This window comes from Mesoplodon mirus (genome assembly GCF_964341445.2).
Source record: "Mesoplodon mirus genome assembly, chromosome: 9".
Classification (NCBI taxonomy): Eukaryota; Metazoa; Chordata; class Mammalia; order Artiodactyla; family Ziphiidae; genus Mesoplodon; species Mesoplodon mirus.
The window spans coordinates 113,966,600-113,985,488 of record NC_138985.1 but is presented as its reverse complement, the minus strand read 5'-3'; the positions used below and the strand labels follow the sequence as shown (position 1 = coordinate 113,985,488).

At 38.8% G+C, this 18,889-nt stretch overlaps 1 protein-coding gene across 5 annotated transcripts in view; it reads left to right on the top strand.

Annotated features, from left to right (window-relative positions):
- The window catches only part of LMBR1 (limb development membrane protein 1), a 165,871-nt gene that overhangs the window by 49,946 nt on the left and 97,036 nt on the right, over positions 1–18,889 (top strand). For all 5 annotated transcript variants that reach the window (XM_082633090.1, XM_082633088.1, XM_082633087.1 and 2 more), the window contains exon 5: positions 1,995–2,098. In XM_082633090.1, coding sequence (XP_082489216.1) covers positions 1,995–2,098 — 104 coding nt within the window. The remainder of the gene's footprint in view (positions 1–1,994; positions 2,099–18,889) is intronic.

Below are 18,889 nucleotides of genomic sequence, written 5' to 3'. Positions count from 1 at the left end.
ACAAACCCGTGTCCCCTGCATTGGGCCACCAGGGAAGCCCAACTTCCTTCCTTCCTTCCTTCCTTCCTTCCTTCCTTCCCTCCCCCCTCCCCCTCCCTCCCCCCTCCCCCTCCCCCCTCTCTTTCTCCCCTCCCCCTCCCTCCCCCTCCCCCTCCCTCCCCCTCCCCTCCCCCTCCCCTCCCCCTCCCTCCCCCTCCCCTCCCCCTCCCTCCCCTCTCCCTCCCCCTCTCCCTCCCCCTCTCCCTCCCCCTCTCCCTCCCCTCCCTCCCTCCCCCCTCCCCCCTCCCCCCTCCCCCTCCCCCCCCTTCCCTTCCTTCCCTTTCTTTCTTCCCTTCGCGGGCCTTTCACCTCTGTGGCCTCTCCCATTGTGGAGCACAGGCTCCGGATGCGCAGGCCCAGCGGCCATGGCTCACAGGCCCAGCTGCTCTGCGGCATATGGGATCCTCCCAGACCGGGGCACGAACCCGTGTCCCCTGCATCGGCAGGCAGACTCTCAACCACTGCACCACCCGGGAGGCCCCATTTTTTATTTTTAAAAGTACAGATTTCACATCTGGGAGATGTGAAACATGTTTTTGAAAATATTTTGTAAAACATTTTATTTCCTGCCGAGATAAATATATATCGTAAAATTCATTCAATTTAAATACCTAGATTTTTGAATAAGAAACTGTAAATTGATTTTTAATTACATCACCTTATTTACTAAAGGAAGTACATCTCTCTAGGTAACCTGTATAAGTGCTGCATTCATTCTTTTTGTTTGTATTCCATGCTTTTCCAAAAAGGATTTAGGGTAGTTATGAAACACATATGTTAATTTGTAACCAAGGCAGTTGAGAACTAGTTTCCTTGGTTCCCTGAGAGCTCAGTGTGTAGTCTCCATGTGTCTGGAAAGGAAGCTCTGTGAGGGCAGAGGTTTGTGTTCTGTTGTTACTACATCTCCAGTGCATGGAACAGTACCTTGTAAATAAGGGTGTCGAAAGAACATGAGTTGCCTGTTTTCAGAAACATTGGATCATAATTGTATGTAGTACATTGAATTTATATTTAGCATAATTTTTATCTTTGATTCTTGATTTTATAAACTTTAATGAAGATTGTAGCTGTTAGTTTTAAAGTTGAGTATTTTACCTATAAAAAGTGAGATGTTGGTCCAAATATTATCCCAGTGACATACCTGAAGTTCTGTATTTTTAAAAATCTAGTTTTATTATCATCTAAGTTGCTTTTTATTGTGATTTTATGAGTGCAGAATGTGCCAGAAAGGGAAAAGGTGATGTGAGCTTGCTTGCCCCTCTTACATTTTCTTTACCACTTGGAGTTGCTTACTAAAACTTCTACGATGTAGTGGTTTTTAAAAATCCCAGGAATTAATGCAGCTACTTGCAGGCTCTGCAGCCGTGGCAGGTTTTATATAAGCAGCCTCTGTCATTTTGGGGGATTGCTGTGAAGAGTAAATGAGTTTGTATAATATCTGTAAATCACTTAGAATAGTGCTTGGCACATAAGGGCTCAATAAATGCTAATTATTACATTTTGGGTTTTTATGAGCCTTAAATTAAACAAGATTATTCATGTAAAATGTTTAGTAGAGTATCTGGCATTTATTAAGTGCTCGATAAATGCTACTGGCGCTAATTTAAATATTCAGGTGCCAATATGTCTGAAGAGGCTGTGTCTTTGGATTTCTGCATATGTCATATGTTTAGTGAATTTATTTTAGAGCATGAGGAAAAATTATTAGTTTCTGTATTGGCCTTTCCCAATAGGTACAAGTTACAAAGTTATAAAAATTTTATAGAAATATGTAATTATTTTTCTGATTTCTAAGTTTAGGTAATTTGTTAGGCCTCTCTATTCAAGTTTATGTTTATTTTTACTATTAGAAAGTACAGAGCTTTGACTGATATTACAATTTAGTACAGTAATTGTCTTTGACAAGATTCTCAGTATCTAAACTCATCTTTCTTGTATTGTTATCCTTCTCACAGGTTTGTGGAACCTTGCTTCTCTCTTTTCCAATCTTTGTTTATTTGTGTTGATGCCCTTTGCCTTTTTCTTTCTGGAATCAGAAGGTTTTGCTGGCCTGAAAAGGGTAAGTAAATCATGTTTTAGAATTAAATTTCTTAAATGAAGAAATAAATATCATTCATGTTGAACTAGAAAAAGGTGGGCTTAAACAACCATTTTACTGGAATGTAAGAAGTTTAATTAATAATGTCTTATTAATATTAATAATGTTTTTACAATAGTGGTAACAATGTTACATATTGAATTATTTTACATGTCTACAGGGAGGAAGTCATCTTTTGACCTTTGAATGATTTTATACTATGTGCAAAGTTGGCGGAGTGTTCTTTTGTAGAGTGAATAAACCTGATACAACAGCTATTATTCCGTTCTTATTCCCAGGATCCCCTGACTTACTGATATTAGGTGAATGTGGGAGCGTGAGAAGTGGGCAGAACAGGACAATCTGCAAATCCAGACCTTGTCAATGGCAGTAACTCCCTCTGTCCTTGAATAGAGCGTTTTTTTTTGTTTTTTTTTTTTTGGCGGTACGCGGGCCTCTCACTGTTGTGGCCTCTCCCATTGCGGAGCACAGGCTCCGGACACGCAGGCTCAGCGGCCATGGCTCGCGGGCCCAGCTGCTCCGCGGCATGTGGGATCCTCCCGGACCGGGGCACGAACCCGTGTCCCCTGCATCGGCAGGCGGACTCTCAACCACTGCGCCATCAGGGAAGCCCGAATAGAGCGTTTTAAAGTGAAGGGAACAGCATTTCCGTTTATAGCTTGTGGAGCTGTTTGCTATAAAAGCTTGGAATATAAGGCGAAGATTTCAGTAGTTAGTACTTTTGGGGTGACTTTTAAACTTGACAAAATGAGTTCTAGTGTTACAGTTTATAGACACATTGCACCTTTCTAATTTTTAGGTATGGTTATTCATATTCATATTGTGACAGATGGTTGGTTTCATATTTAGTGAATGTACTGAGATCAGAATGGATGGTTCGGTATGGCGGTCAAACCTACATTGAGAAAACTGGCTTTTATATATTAGGTTTGTTTTTTATAATGACGTATGTAAATTATTTAAGTCATCCACGTAATGGGAAAGACTTGCATAGTTTCAGTTTAAAAATCTCTTTGTTGATAATTTCTTGAAATATGATAGGAAGTTTTGCTGCTGAAAGGGATTTAGTTCAAACCCTCCTTTTATAAGGAGGAAACTGAGATCCAAAGATAATGTTATTAAATTGTCTAAGAACCACATATGTACCATTGCAAAACCAGGACTAAAACCCAGGGCTTGCTTCTAACCTCCCCGGAGTGTGCACGTTCTTCACCGGTCGGCACTGTGGAGAGCACAGTTACAGCCAGCCAGGTAGGTGACAGGCCAGGCACCGACGAGGAGGGAGGAGGAGAGGACCACAGCGCGCGGGCAGAGGAAGGGGCAAGGCAGGGCTTTGCGTGGGGATGTCAGATAGTAGGAGAACAAGGAGGGTGTGGCCTGGAAGCCCAGACAGAGCTCAGGAGAGTGGAATGTAAAACATGACATCAGAGTGGGGTCGAAAAGGAAGAGCATGGAGAAGAAACAAGGTCATCAGAGATGCTTGAGAAAGCAATTTCTGTGGAATTTTGGAGGCTTTTGATGGATAGTCATACATTTGACAGAGTTTTACTAGGCACTTACTAAGTGGTAATTACTGTGCTGTTAAAGGAGCTTGCTGGGTACAGAAGTGAAAAGACAGGGTTCTTGCCTTCAAGGGATTAAGAGAGGATGACCTCAGAGATGAAAACAAGTAGCATGTGGTGGATGAACTTTTATACATCGAGCGGCTGTGAGGGGAGGTCTTGATTTGCCTGGAGAATTGGGGAAGCTTCAGGGAGGGGTTAGCCTGCACTTGAGTTGAGCCTTGCAGGTGAGCATTTGAGGCTTGAGCAAAGGCCTGGATTCTGCCTGAATTGAGGGAGTGGCTGGCTGATGCTTAGCTGGAGAATGGAGAATGGTGAGAGAGCCCTTGTCAGGATCAGATCCTGGAGGCCTGAGTCCTGTGCCACATTGTTTGGGTTTTATGCTGTAGAAAACAGGGAGTTGGCAGAGGATTTTTGAAAAGAAGTTTTGCATCTCCTGTTTTATTTAAGCATATTTAGAGATAAATACGCGTCAGAATTTCAACATATGTCACTCGGGAAAGGAGTACATGCACCACACAATGCGAGACACTGTTTGGTAGAGATGTCACCATACTTAATCAGTCATGCACCTGGCTCTGTTAAACAGAGCGTTTCAACATACGTCACTAAAATTGCCGTGTTGATGTTTGCTTTAAACATGCACAGTGCCCCCCTCTCCCTAGCTCTGTCTCCTGTGTAATCTTATCAAGTACAAAAGCAACTGGTAAAGCTCAGTGTTAAATGTATTTTCATGTTTGGTATTAAAGGTGTGCGACCTAGTTTATGCTTTTCATAAAAATCTAGTTACTAGTTAGATACATTATTTTAAAAAGCAGTGTGCAATATGGACACACCCCTTTGTCTCCAAATTATTTCCCTCCCTTCCTGTGAACTAACCAACTAGAAAAGGGACTTGGCTGAATCTGTTGGAGCAAAGTTAGCACCATTCCTAGAATTAAAAACAACAGACACAAGAACCCAGTGATTTACTGTTCTCCTGTTCCCCCTTGTAGACTAAGGTCAAAGGGGAGAATCAGCTTGAGGGGTATAGAAGGTAAGTAAAAATATTTTGCACCTACAATTGTACAGCAGTTCTTTCCTCTAAACTGTTTACTTATAGTCTCTTTATACATGATTAGAAGAATGCCTTTTCTAAGCACATCTCTGACTATGTCAGCCTCCTCAGAATTCCTCAAGGTCACCAGCTACATTTCATGGTCTCAGAGGGGACTGATGTGTTGTGTGATTGTAGGGTGCAGTCGACGTGACCAATCCAGTTAATTCCCAAACACGGCGAAGGATTTTTAAAAAATATATTTATTTATTTGGCTCTGCCGGGTCTTAGTTGCGGCATGTGGGATATAGTTCCCTGACCAGGGATCGAACCCGGGCCCCCTGCATTGGCAGTGCAGAGTCTTAACCACTGGACCGCCAGGGAAGTCCCCACAGTGAAGGATTTAAAAAGAGGGGGAGAAGGCAGAGCTCAGGATGGTTACCGTTTCTTAGAATCTGGTAGCTTGGGGATGAATGGGAGTTGCAGAAACCAAATTAAAGTGTTTTGTCTTTAATGCTGTTAAAGGAAGGAGGGAGATGGGGTTGTGGCTTGGAGGAGAAGAGGTAGAATAATTCTCCTATTAGTATGCTGAGGGAGGGGCCAATGGAAGAGAGACTGCAGGTACTAAGGTGAGAAAATTTGTCTTTAGTGTCAGACTGCCTGGGCTAGTTACATCATCTAAACCTCAGGTTTTCTTTCTGTAAAATGGGTATAGTAATGATAGTTACCGTACTGTTTCATTTGGAGGGTTAAATGAGAGGTGATTATTCATGTAAAGCATTTAGCCCAGGATTTAGCTCAGTAAATGTTAGGTATTATTGTCACTATCCTAGAGCTTCATGCATTTGACTGATAAGTATTCTAGGAAACATCAGTGTTATATGGATAGATCATTAGAAAGCAGCTAAATAGAGTCAGCTCTTAATTATTCATGTATTATTATCTTAGGCGGTTTTAAGATTCCAAATTATTTTTCCCATTTTGAAATGGCATGTACTGAAGCAGAATCAAAACTGCCTAAGGAGAAGGTGTATCTACAGGGAACTATATTCAGTATCCTGGGATAAACCATGATGGAAAAGAATATGAAAAAGAATATGTATGTATAACTGAGTCACTTTGCTGTACAGCAGAAATGAACACAACATTGTAAATCAAGTATACTTCAATAAAATTTAAAAAAAGAGAAAGAGAAGGTGCATGTAGACCCTATTAGAAATGTTTAGAGAGCTTTAAAATCAGGGTAATCATGGCATGTTATTTTACAATATTCACCTTTTTCAGTTACATGGAATTTGCAAGGGTTATTATTAGCATTGTATATTTAAGTCTAAATGTGTTAGGTATATGTTTGAGCCTTGCAGTATTATGCCTTTCTGTTATATAAGATCATCTAGTATTTACTTGCACAGGTTCTGAACAGTGTTTGGTGAGATCTGTAGCGCTTTCCACAGAGCTATAGGTTGTATCACAGTCAGGAACTCTGCTGCTCTGATGGAAGGGGGTTGGTCGCTGACATTTTTGACACAGCTGGCTGGCAAGCATGTATATATTTGTGTGTATCCCTTTAAAACCCTTTGCTCATTGGTTACATTTGACATATCTACTTCCAAGGCAACATTGAGGAGAGCTTAGAAAACACTTCTAATTGGTAGATTTCAGCACAATAATTTGAGTAAGGACAAACTTGTAATATGGTTAAGTTAAATTTCTTTTCTTTTCCTTTGGCCACTTCCTGGTGTTGTTTTACTGTGTTGAAATCTGGTGGAGCCCCTAAATGGCATATGGTCCCACCAAACTCCCATTGATTCCCCTGGGCAATCGATTTTAAAGCAGCCCCTTGCATATTGTGCCGAGATGCGGAAATTGGCCACTGGCCATGGCGGATGCAGAGCTTGAATTGAAAATCAAATTAAGCAGAATTCTCTACTTAGTTTTTAATTAAACCACTATGTTAATTCAAACAGGACATTTTAGGCCTGGGGGGTTGACCATGTCCTTTTAAGGGCCTTGAATCGCCTTTCTTCTCTCTCCTTCCATGGCGTATGTTTCTTTTTTATTGGGACCATCTCCTAGCTATTCCCATTCTTTACAGTTCTCAAGGGTAGGAGAATGTAAGTGGTCTTGATAAAGCAAGGTTTTTTCTTTTTCTTTCTTTCTTTTTTTTTTTTTTTTGTAAGAAGGTACCTTTTATCTTGGAATTCTGTTAGCAGTTAAATTTTTATTTAATCTAGATTATTTATATTATAGGCTGTCACCCGTATATATTGTAGCAAGCATTACATATATTCATGTGTGTTTGAAGCTGACCCCAAGTTTACAGCTTATGTTTCAACTCTGGTGAAGAGGTTGCGTCTGGTGGGTTTTGTTTTTGTTTTGTGGTAGACATGTTTTCTCCACAGTTTTTATCTCGGTTGCTTAGTCATACACCAAAGTAGGAGAGTCTTGGGGCTGACAGCGCTCCTGTTCTGTTACACTCAGGTCCACTGTGTGAGTCTCTCTCCCCACTCTGCCTCAGAGGGACCTCTAGATTATTTGGGGTGATGCCAGAAGGTGTTTTTCGATTGCGTAATGAACCGGTCTAACCTCTGGCTAGGGTTTAAATGGGAGTGTTAGGAATGTGTTTGTTTCATATTGTATCTTAACATCTTACTTTGAATTAAAATGTCATAAGGAAAAAAATGTCATGAGGAAAAGATTCAGCAACTTAATGAAAGTAAAAAAAAAAACCCTTCAATGACAGATTACTTCATGAACCAAAGATGTTTCTGGGAGCAACTTTATATTGTGCCTCACATTAATGCCTATCTTTGGTTTGAAGTCATGGTATAACATTTAACATAAGTGACGGCAACATCCTGACCAATTACCTAAGCCATCCAGACACCCCCAGATGTCCAGAACATAGCACACGGTCTGTAGGATTAAGAGGTTAACTCCTAGAACTTCAAACGAAGTGCTTGATAATAAAAGCAAGAAGTACAGAATCTGAGGTGACTTCCTTTCTTAATTAATTAGACTGGCCAGGTGGAAGCCAAGAGCTGGGTGCGGTACTTGGAAGGCCTATAAAGCTGAGCACCGTGACAGCACAATAGAGGGGGAACAGACATCGTTCTAATATGTTTCTATCCTGTGTCACAGTTTGAAATTGTCCTGGTTTATGTCCCTTTTGGCAAACTTACATAAAAGTGACCTTGTACTGTATTTTATGACCAGATGACTTTTTCCCCCCAGTGGCTAATTTGTATCAGGCCTCCATCTTAAAGAGACACAGAAATGAGTAGGAAGTCCAGCTCGGTCTCAGTGAGCTTTCATTGCATTCTTTCATTATTTTTGCTCGTTTTTGCCACTGATCATCCATAAATTGTTGGAAATGAGTGATTAAGGAAGTGCTGCTTAGTGTTAGTGGCACATGCGCATATTTGCATGGTTTTTGTGGGTGAGAGGAAATCACATACAAAAAGGGAAACTCCTGCTGGGAACCTTTCAAGGAAATTTACCTTGGGTCTCGTTTTGATCTTGGTGTTTGTTACAGAAAATGAAGTCATATCTCACTAACTATTGTTATGTGTTAATTTGATTTTCCAACACCTTCAAGAAAAAAAAAATCAGTAATTTATTAACAGAATTCCTGTACCCTCTTCCAATTGTGAGGACTAATTTTTTCCATAGGAACAATATAGATAAGAATGATTATTTTCAAAACATTTGATTCTGGTAGTGTTGTTACATGCAAGGTTCCTGTTGGAATTGTGACTCTACTGTAAAAGGCGTGGTTATAATATGTAAACTGAGCACTTCAGACATTGAAGCTTGACATATAGGATGTCAGAGAAAGACACAGAAAAGTATTATTTTGAAGAGACGGGTACATTTATTCCATTTAAAAATTATTTGAGTTCATAAGGATTTTGAGTTAAAAATCATTTAGTTAATGAAATGACGTTAATTTTGTCACTCTTCTCAGTACAGCTGCATGTTGGAGGCGACTAAATTATAACTTCAGTAACAGTGTCAGTTATTGGTAAATAGCACATTGCTCGGTTCCTGCATACTTGGTGATGGTATGATACTCTCTCTCCATCTATCAAAGAAGGAGAGATTTCTACTGTAAGGCTAGATTGTCTCTTTATTTGTGTAAAGTGTTTTGTATAGTGGCAAAGCTATAAGCTCTGGCTTTCGGAAGACCTGGACTTAAATCCTGACTCTTCTTTTACCGACCTGGAAGTCCAGGCATGGTTCTTAGTGTCTCCATCTGGAAAATGGGCTGCAGTCCTTACCTCGTCCTCGGGTTACTTCACCAAATCTGTTTGTAAAGCACCAAGACACAGTAGAAGTGGCAGTTATTATTAAGGACTTAAATGTACCAACTGTGAGCAAGTTGATAATGAAATCAGGAAGATTTGTGTGGTATAACTTTATATGTGGTAGCAAAACGATGTAAGAAATTAGAGTGGCGTCAACATAGCTTTGTTTATTTACCATTTGAAATATAAATGGTTTTATCTTGTAACAGTATAGGTCGTAAAAAGAAGGTATTTAATAGGTAGCTGAATTTCAAACTTTATTTTATATGATGATTAAATTACCAACTAATGTCTCATAATTTGTTAAATGAGAAGTTTTGGTAGGGAGGAAATATAAAATCACCAGGTTCACATTTTAAAGTAATTATACTTTTAATTAAACTGGCTCTAATACTTGAATATTCATAAAACAATTTAATAGGAATAGCCATTGTTATCAATTAGAGTCTCCTTTCTAAAACTTTTTTTGGGGGAGTTGAAAACTACCTACCCTTGGTTGGAATGAACTTTATTTGAAAGTAAAATTAAATGTCAGATTTAATGCTGACTAGAGAGCTTCTTACACAATTATGATACATACCCACAGACCTGTAGGACAAGAGCTCACCCAAGAGGCTAGAATTTGGATTGTTAAAGTCTTCTATTTATTTGGCATTTAAACTCATATTTATTTGTCTGTAAAATCATTTATTCAGCATGTCACAGTGTTAACCTTCTGATCTCTATGAAATGTATGCCAATATATAGCTGGAACTTGATATATTACTTTACAACACATTTATTTGGCCCATTTGTACCAGAAATAAAAGTTGTGTATTTAGACACATCAAAGGCAATAGGATTGTTTGATAGTTTTGACATTAGGTAATATTTTAGGTTGCAGTATATTATGTACTTTTCTTTAAACTTAAGTCATTAATAGTTATACTACTTAAAAATTTATTGGTTTGCACACTTTCTGTTAAGGAAAGGAAATTCTCATCTAGACAGACAACTTCTTACTGTTCTAGAGTGATTGACTTTTAAATCAATTGAACTGTTAAAAAATACATAAAATGTATGTTCTTTTATTAAAAATAAGGTGAGCAGGCAAAAACAAAAAATAAGGACACCTGAACAGTAGAAAAAGAATTAAATATAGTGAAATGGTCAATTTAAAGGAAACGTTTCCTATTAACTTTCTTGGAACACAAAGAAGAAATTTTTTTTTTTTTTTTTTTGCGGTACGGAGGCCTCTCACTGTTGTGGCCTCTCCCGTTGCGGAGCACAGGCTCCGGACGCACAGGCTCAGCGGCCATGGCTCATGGGCCCAGCCACTCTGCGGCATATGGGATCCTCCCGGATGGGGGCACGAACCCGTGTCCCCTGCATTGGCAGGCGGACTCCCAACCACTGTGCCACCAGGGAAGCCCTGGATTTAAATACTTTTATACTTTCATATTTTATTTGGGATTACTTGATATTAATGTTTCTCTTTACACATTAATTAATGAGTATTAAGTTTTATAAGCAGTCTGTTTTTAAACAGACTTGTGAAGGGCTTAAAATTTTTTTAAAATCCTTTTTGAAATATCAGAAAAACTTATCTGATCTCAATGATTTTTTGCTTCCTTCTTTTTTTAACATCTTTATTGGAGTATAATTGCTTTACAATGGTGTGTTAGTTTCTGCTGTATAACAAAGTGAATCAGCTATACATATACATATATCCCCATATCTCCTCCCTCTTGCATCTCCCTCCAACCCTCCCTATCCCACCCCTCTAGGTGCTTCCTTCTTAAATGCCTAGAATTAAATGATATTTCTGATTTTTTTAAAAGATATTTAATGAAGTACCTTATGTTGTGATAAGAGCTTATTGCATTGTATGACAAATATACTTTAAGTATTCTGAATAAGATTTCTCTTCTCTTTCTGTTATTACCTTAGTTCAGGCTTCATCATTTCTTACTTGGATTATTTAAACCACTGTCCATCTGTGTTTTCTGCTTCCAGTTTCATTCCCACACAAAGTAACCTCCACACTGCCTTCTAGCACTGTTTTCTACATAATGCTATATCTGTAACTCACCTCCATAAAATCTCCAAGGACCAAGACCGAACAGGCACAACAAAACTTAAATGGTAACTGAGTAAGTGATGCCCTAGTTAGGGCAGGGAGGTAGTTACAAGGTGGTACAGGACCATGGATGCATTCAGGCTAGGAGTTGGAACTGAAGCTCCACTGAAAGCCCTCAGCCAAAGGGCAAACTTGTTACACCCCCCCACACACACACACAGTGATGGGGAGCATCTGTCAGCCTTAGCTCTGGGCAGAAGTCTCCCCTGAGAGTTAGTCCACAGGCCTCTACCTCACAGGAGCTGGGGTTCGATATTACTACCTGCATTGTTGGGAGACCCCAAACCAAGAAACTAGCATAAAGGGTTTTTCAGAGTATTATGTATCATTTTATCATTTCAACCTGATGTAAAATATCATTTTAACATAACGTATAATTAAATAAATTTTAATTTTAAGTGGTTTCAATAAACATATAATTAATGTTGGTTTTAGAAAGTTGATTTAATGTAATTAAGATTCATCATATGTATAAATTTTTGAGCTGGTCCTATTTATGAAATAGGCTATTTAATTGTCTTTAACTTAATTGTGTGAGAAAACTCAGGACTTGACAACAAACATAAGCAGGCCTAAACAAGACCTGATTACATTTTATCCAAGCTTTTTTCCATTTTAATCTAACACTCTTTCTTAGTAATTTGATACTGGTTTAGTTCTGAAAGTGTTTTTATGCCTTCAGAGCCAAGGATGATAATGTAGTCTATTCTAGCTACTTTTTCTGTGAGTTTTTATGAAGATCTAATATTTTAATCTATCTATAGTTAATTTTGTGATTAAAAAGAGTGAATCTAAGTAAACTTTTCTCTGTTATTCAGTTATTCTAAAGAAATGTATACAGTAATATTACTCTTACCTATTATTTTTTAATATTAAAAAATTCTTATGTATAATTACACATCTTTCTGGACTTTTTACAGCTTGTAGTGCCTGGAATCACTGCTCTTTTCTTACTTTTCTTATTTTCTTTTAATTTTTTTTTAGTCTATAATTTCCCCTGGACATTTCTCCATAGATTTGATCCCAAGTACTTTCTATCATTTAGGGCTTTCTCAACATTGCTACTCTGCTGATGGAACTCTTGTCTTCTGCCATAATTAATTCATTCAGTTAATTCCTATTGACTACTTATTGTATTCTAGGTACTGTTGCAGCTGCTAGGGACAGTGCAATTGATTGATTGATTATGTATTTATTATATATTTTTCCTATTTTCTGTGGTAAAAAATGTATGTGATTATTAATCTGTCATCTTGAACTGATGTACCTGATTCCTCTATCTCTCCACCTGTTAGCTTTACTGGCCCTTTGTCTGGAATTCAGTTATTTGTTAATTTGGGGGCATTCTTTGTTCTTTTTTCCAGACCTGGGAGGCTTTGTGGTCTCTGCTTGAATTGGCTCTGATTTCGTTGACAAGTGTGGGGCGCAGTCTTTTCTTTTGGCCTCTCCTCTTTAGCTTTGTAGCTGTTTTGGCCTCTCATGGCCTTAAGGTTGTTTAAAGACGATCTTTTCCAATATAGTGTTCAGAAATTCCTTCTCAGGATTCCAAGATGATTTCTACAAACGTACAAGCCCTTCCTAAATGTGTCTGTGTATTCCAGGATCTTTAATTTCCCTGTGTCTTATTTGGCTTGCGTGAAGCATACTCACGAGGTTGATGATTTTGGCTGATTCTCCTGTGTATCTTGACTTATATCGGTTTTTCATTAATATTTTAATTATAATTTAAACAAGTTTAGGGAAAGCCAATTAACCCTACATTATATTTTATATCATTCCAAATTACCTGTCAACATTTGTACTTGGATCATTGTGTAATTATAATTAGTGTATATATATATTTTATGTCCTTCTTACTTTAATAATTTATTTTGTGTACATAAATTTTCTAGTGCTATAAAAAATTGTCCAAGACTTGGAAATGGGCAAAGAAGATCCTGGGTGTTCTGTCATTGGAGTTCTAGCCATTGCCTAGTGGATGCTGGGGATTTTCTGGTCCTATAGGGGTGTGCACCTTTGGCTGATTTTCTGTTGACTTGGCTATATTACACCTCCTTAGGGTTAGAGTTAACTTGTAGGAAACTGAGAGCAATGCAAAGTAATTTTTCTGATAGAGATGTAATTGATTTCTTCCCTATGCAAAAGATGGCTCCAGACATTCCATTTTATTGTCCCACAGGGTGTTATCCCATTTTGCATGTATTAGCAAATTGATTTTAATATTTCTGGTTATCTACGTATATGTGTTCTTCAAATTCTCCTTTGACCTGGTTTTATCAGAAATTAAAATCATGTGCTAAAGGATGTGAGGAACAGAAAGGACCAGAGTGCTCAGAGAGGAGCTGCCATCAGCAAGCAGCAGTAACACTTGCTGTGGGCTAAAGCAGAGCACGTGGGTCCTGGAAGTTGAGAGTCGGTAAACTTACAAGGGCCCACCAGGGCACAAGCTACCGAGACACCTCACCCAGAACTGGAGCCTGCTTCTCTAGATACACTGTCACCAGAGGCAGGAGATGATTAAAGAAAGAAGCAGGACAAAAACTGTTGTGTATGTAAAGATGAGGGACTCAGGAAATGACCAGACATCTGGGAAAAGTCAACATTGTGAGAGGGACCAAATTCGATGCACTACTCAGAGTTAATAGACAAAGAAAAGATTTCAGAGAGATTTGAAAATATTTGATCTAGCATTTTAGACTTTTCTTGGCAGAGGGAATTAAGGATATCTCGTCCTCAATATTGCCAGAAATGAAAGTTCTATTGAGTCATTCTGATAAAAATCAAGTCTAGACAGTTTCCAGGATATTTCTACCAGACGTTAAAGAATAGATAACTACAGTTTCAACAAATTTGTCTGGAGATTTGAAGATGGAACACTCACAGTTGTATTTTATGGAACTAGTGGAATCTTGATGCTGAAAGCAGACAGGATTAATATGAGAAAGGAATATTATATTCCATTCCTTTTCATGAATACTTGTGAATCAGAAAATATTAAGCTGAGTCCAAAACAAAAGATCATCATCCAAAAAAATTTATTTCAGCTATCAAGGTTGGTTTAACACTAGAAAATCTATGACTGTAATTCATATTAGCAGAGTAAATGAGATAAAAGAATCAAGTGAACACCTCAGAAGAGACACACAACACATCCATGAAATCAGTAACTATTCATGATTAAAAAGCAAACTAAGAACTAAAGGGAACTTGCTTAACCTGATAATGGATATCTACTCTAAGACTGCAACTGACATTGTTCTTAGCAGTAAAATGTTAAAAGTATTTACTTTAACATTGGGATGCCATCTTGAGTACTTTTATTTCTAACAATAGACAACACTACAGTAGAGTTTTTTACCAGTACAGTTAGAAAAGAAAAGGAAAAATTGAAAGGAACAAACAAAATAGTCATGATTAACAGATGATATTGTCTTTTGAAAAATCCTATAGAATCTAAAGATAAATGATAATTCCAATAAGAAAATTTAGCAAGGAAGCTGGATATAGGATTAATATAGGAAAATCAATAAATAACAGCAACAAACAGAAAATCTAATTAAAAATACCTTTTATAATAGCAAGACAACTAAGGTATGTTGAAATAAACCCAACAAATGATTTTTAAAACCTTATTGAAATAATATATGGAAAGAAAAAATCTTATTGAAAGATGTTAAAAAGACCTAGATAATTGGATAGATATTCTATGTTTATGAATTTCTTTATATGATAAAAATACCAGTTCTCAAATTATTTTTTACAGTCAGTGCAATTCTAATAAAATTTTTAAGAGGTTATCTTATGGCATGTGACAAGGAGATAGTAAAGTTCTTTGGGAGAGCAGAGAGCCAAGAATAGCCAAAGCAGTTTTGAAGAACATGGTGATGGAACTTACTCTATCAAATATTAAAAAAGGAACAAAGGACTTGAATAGACATTGCTTTGAAGAAGATATGCAAATGATCAATAAGCACATGAAAAGACCCTAGTGTCACTAGGCATTAGGGAAATGCAAATCAAAACCACAAGAAGATACTTCTCCACACCCATTAGAATAGCTGCTAGAAAATAACAAGTATCGGTGAGGATATTGAGAAATTGGAACTCTTGTACACTGTTGGTCAGAATATAAAATGGTGGGACCACTGTGGAAAACAGTATAGTGGTTGCTCAAAAAATTAAAAATATAATTACCACATGATCCAGATATTCCACTTCTGGGTGTGTACACAAAAGAATTAAAGGAAGGATTCCACAGATATTTATACACCCATTTTTGTGACAGGATTATTTTCAATAGCCAAAGGTGGAAACAACCCAAGTATCCATCAGTGGATTAATAGATAAACAAATTGTAGTATGTGCATACAGTAGAATATTATTTAGCCTTAACAAGGAAGGAAATTCTCACATGCTACAACATGGATGAACCTTGAGAGCATCATGCTAAATGAAATAAAGTCAGGCACAATAAGACAAATACTGTATGATTCCACTTACATGAGCATCCTAGTGTAGTCAAATTCATAGAGACAGAAAGTCGACGGTGGGTGTACAGGGGCTGGGGTTAGATGGGGAGTTACTGTTTAATGGGGTGCAGAGTTTGAGTTGGAGAATATAAAAAGCTCTAGAGATGGATGGTGGTGATGGTTGCATGACTGTGTGAATGGACTTAATGCCACAGAACTCTACACTTAAAAATGGTTAAAGTGGTAAATTTTATGTTATATATACTTCACCATCATAAAAAAAAGTAAGTGATGAGCACGGTGGTTCAAATTGGTGGTTACCATTGGGCAGGTTGGTGAAGCAGGTGTGTGGTTGGGAGGGCTACATGGGTGCACAGTGGTTGTGGTGACGTTCCTTTAGGTTAGGTGGTCTATCCACAGGTATTTAATAGACATATAAAGCTAAACAGTGTACAGGCTGACATACCTCAGAGATATTGTGGGTTTGGTTCCAGACCACTGCAGTAGAGGGAATATTGCAATAAAGTGAGTCACACGAATTTTTTGGCTTCCCAGTACATATAAAAGTTGTGATTACACTATTTTGTAGTCTGTTAAATGTGCAATAGCATTGTGTCTAAAAAACAATGTACATACCTTAATTAAAAAATACCTCTTTGCTAATAGGAATAAAGATGCAGACGTAGAGAATGGACTTGAGGTCATGGAGACGGGGAAGGGCAAGCTGGGACGAAATGAGAGAGTGACATGGACATATACACACTACCAAATGTAAAATAGATAGCTAGTGGGAAGCAGCCACATAGCACAGGGAGATCAACTCGGTGCTTTGTGACAACCTAGAGGGGTGGGATAGGGAGGGTGGGAGGGAGATGCAAGAGGGAGGGTATATGGGGATATATGTATATGTGTAGCTGATTCACTTTGTTATAAAGCAGAAACTAACACACCATTGTAAAGCAATTATACTCCAATAAAGGTGTTTAAAAAAAATACCTCTTTGCTAAAAAAATACTAACCATCCTCCGAGCCTTCAGTTAGTTGGTATCTTTTTGCTGGGGGAGGGTCTTGTCCTGCCTCGACGTTGGCTGCTGGCTGATCAGGGTGCTGCTGTGGAAGGCCGGGGGGACCGAGGCAGGCTCTTAGAATAAGACGACAGTGAAGTATGCCGCGTCGACTGACTCTTCCTGGCACGAATGATTTCTCTGCAGCGTGCCGTGCTGTTTGGTAGCATTTTACCGATGGTAGAACTTCTTTCAGAATTGGACTCAGTCCTCGCAGACCCTGCCGCTGCCTCATCAACTAAGTTTATGTCCTATTCTAAATCCTTTGTTGTCATTTCCACAATCTTCACAGCATCTTCACCAGCAGTAGATTTCATCTCAAGAAACCATTTTCTTTTGCTCATCCATAAGAAGCAGTGCTTTTCTATGAAAGTTTATCCTGAGATGACAGCAGTTCAGTCACATCTCAGGCTCCACTTCTAATTCTAGTTCTCCTGCTGTTTCCACCACATCTGCTGTTACTTCCTCCACTGAAGTCTTGAACCCCTCAAAGTCATCCATGAAGGTTAGAATCAACTTCTCCCAAACTCCTGTGAATGTTGGTATGTTTACCTCTTCCCATGAATCATAAATGTTCTTAATGGCATTTAGAATGGTGAATCCTTTCCAAAGGGTTTTCAAGTGACTTCCCCCAGATCATCAGAGGAATCACTATGGCAGCTATAGCCTTACGAAATGTATTTCTTAAATATGACTTGAAAGTCAAAATTACTCCTTGATTCATGGGTGGCAGAACGGTTGTCGTGTTGGCAGGTATGAAAACAACATGAATCTCGTTGTACATCTCCATCAGAGCTGTTGGGTGACCAGGTGCATTGTCAGTGAGCAGTAGTTTTTGAAAGGAATCTTTTTTTCTGAGCAGTGGATCTCAGCAGTGGGTGTAAAATATCCAGTAAACTATGTTGTAAACAGATGTGCTATCATCCAGGCTTTGTTGCTTTTACAGAGCATAGGCAGAGTAGATTTAGCATAATTCTTAAGGGCCCTAGGATTTTTGGAATGGTTAATGAGCCCTGGCTTCAACTTAGTCACCAGCTGCATTAGCCCCTATCAAGAGTCAGTCTGTCAGTAGCCAGGACATGGAAGCAAACTAAGTGTCCATCAACAGATGAATGGATAAAGAAGATGTGGCACATAAATGGAATATTACTCAGCCATAAAAAGAAACGAAATTGAGTTATTTGTAGTGAGGTTGATGGATCTAGAGACTGTCATACAGAGTGAAGTAAGTCAGAAAGAAAAATACCGTATGCTAACACATGTATATGGAATCTAAAAAAAAAAAAAAGTTCTGAAGAACCTAGGGGCAGGACAGAAATAAATACTCAGACGTAGAGAATAGACTTGAGGATACAGGGAGGGGGAAGGGTAAGCTGGGACGAAGTGAGAGAGTGGCATGGACATATATATACACTACCAAATGTAAAATAGAGAGCTAGTGGGAAGCAGCCACATAGCACAGGGAGATCAACTCGGTGCTTTGTGACCACCTAGAGGGGTGGGATAGGGAGGGTGGGAGGGAGACCTAAGAGGGAGGGGATATGGGGATATATGTATATGTATAACTGATTCACTTTGTTATACAGCAGAAACTAACACACCATTGTAAAGCAACTGTACTCCAATAAAGATGTTAAAAAAAAAAAAAAAGAGTCAGCCTGTCCTTTGAAGCTTTGAAGCCAGGCATTGACTTCTCTCTACTGTGAAAGTCCTAGATGGCACCTTCTTCCAACATAAGGCTGTTTCATCTGCAATGAAAATCTGTTGTTTCGTGTAGCCGCTTTCATTAATGATCTCAGCTAGATCTGCTGGATAACTTGCTGCGGCTTCTACGTCAGCACTTGCTGCTTCGCCTTGCACTTCTATGTTATGGAGGCGGCTTCTTTCCTTAAACCTCATGAGCCAACGTCTGCTGGCTTCAAGCTTTTCTTCTGCAGCTTCCTCACCTGTCTCAGCCTTCACAGACTTGAAGAGAGTCAGGGCCTTGCCTGCATTGGGCTTTGGCTTCAGGCAGTGTCGTGGCTGGTTTGATCGTCTATTCAGACCACTAAAACTTTCTCCTCAACAGCAATAAGGCTGTGTTGCTTCCTTACCATTCGTGTGCTCACTGGAGCAGCACCTTCATCTCCTTCAAGAACGTTCCTTTGCCTTCACGACTTGGCTGTTTGGAGCAAGAGGCCCAGCCTTCAGCCCGT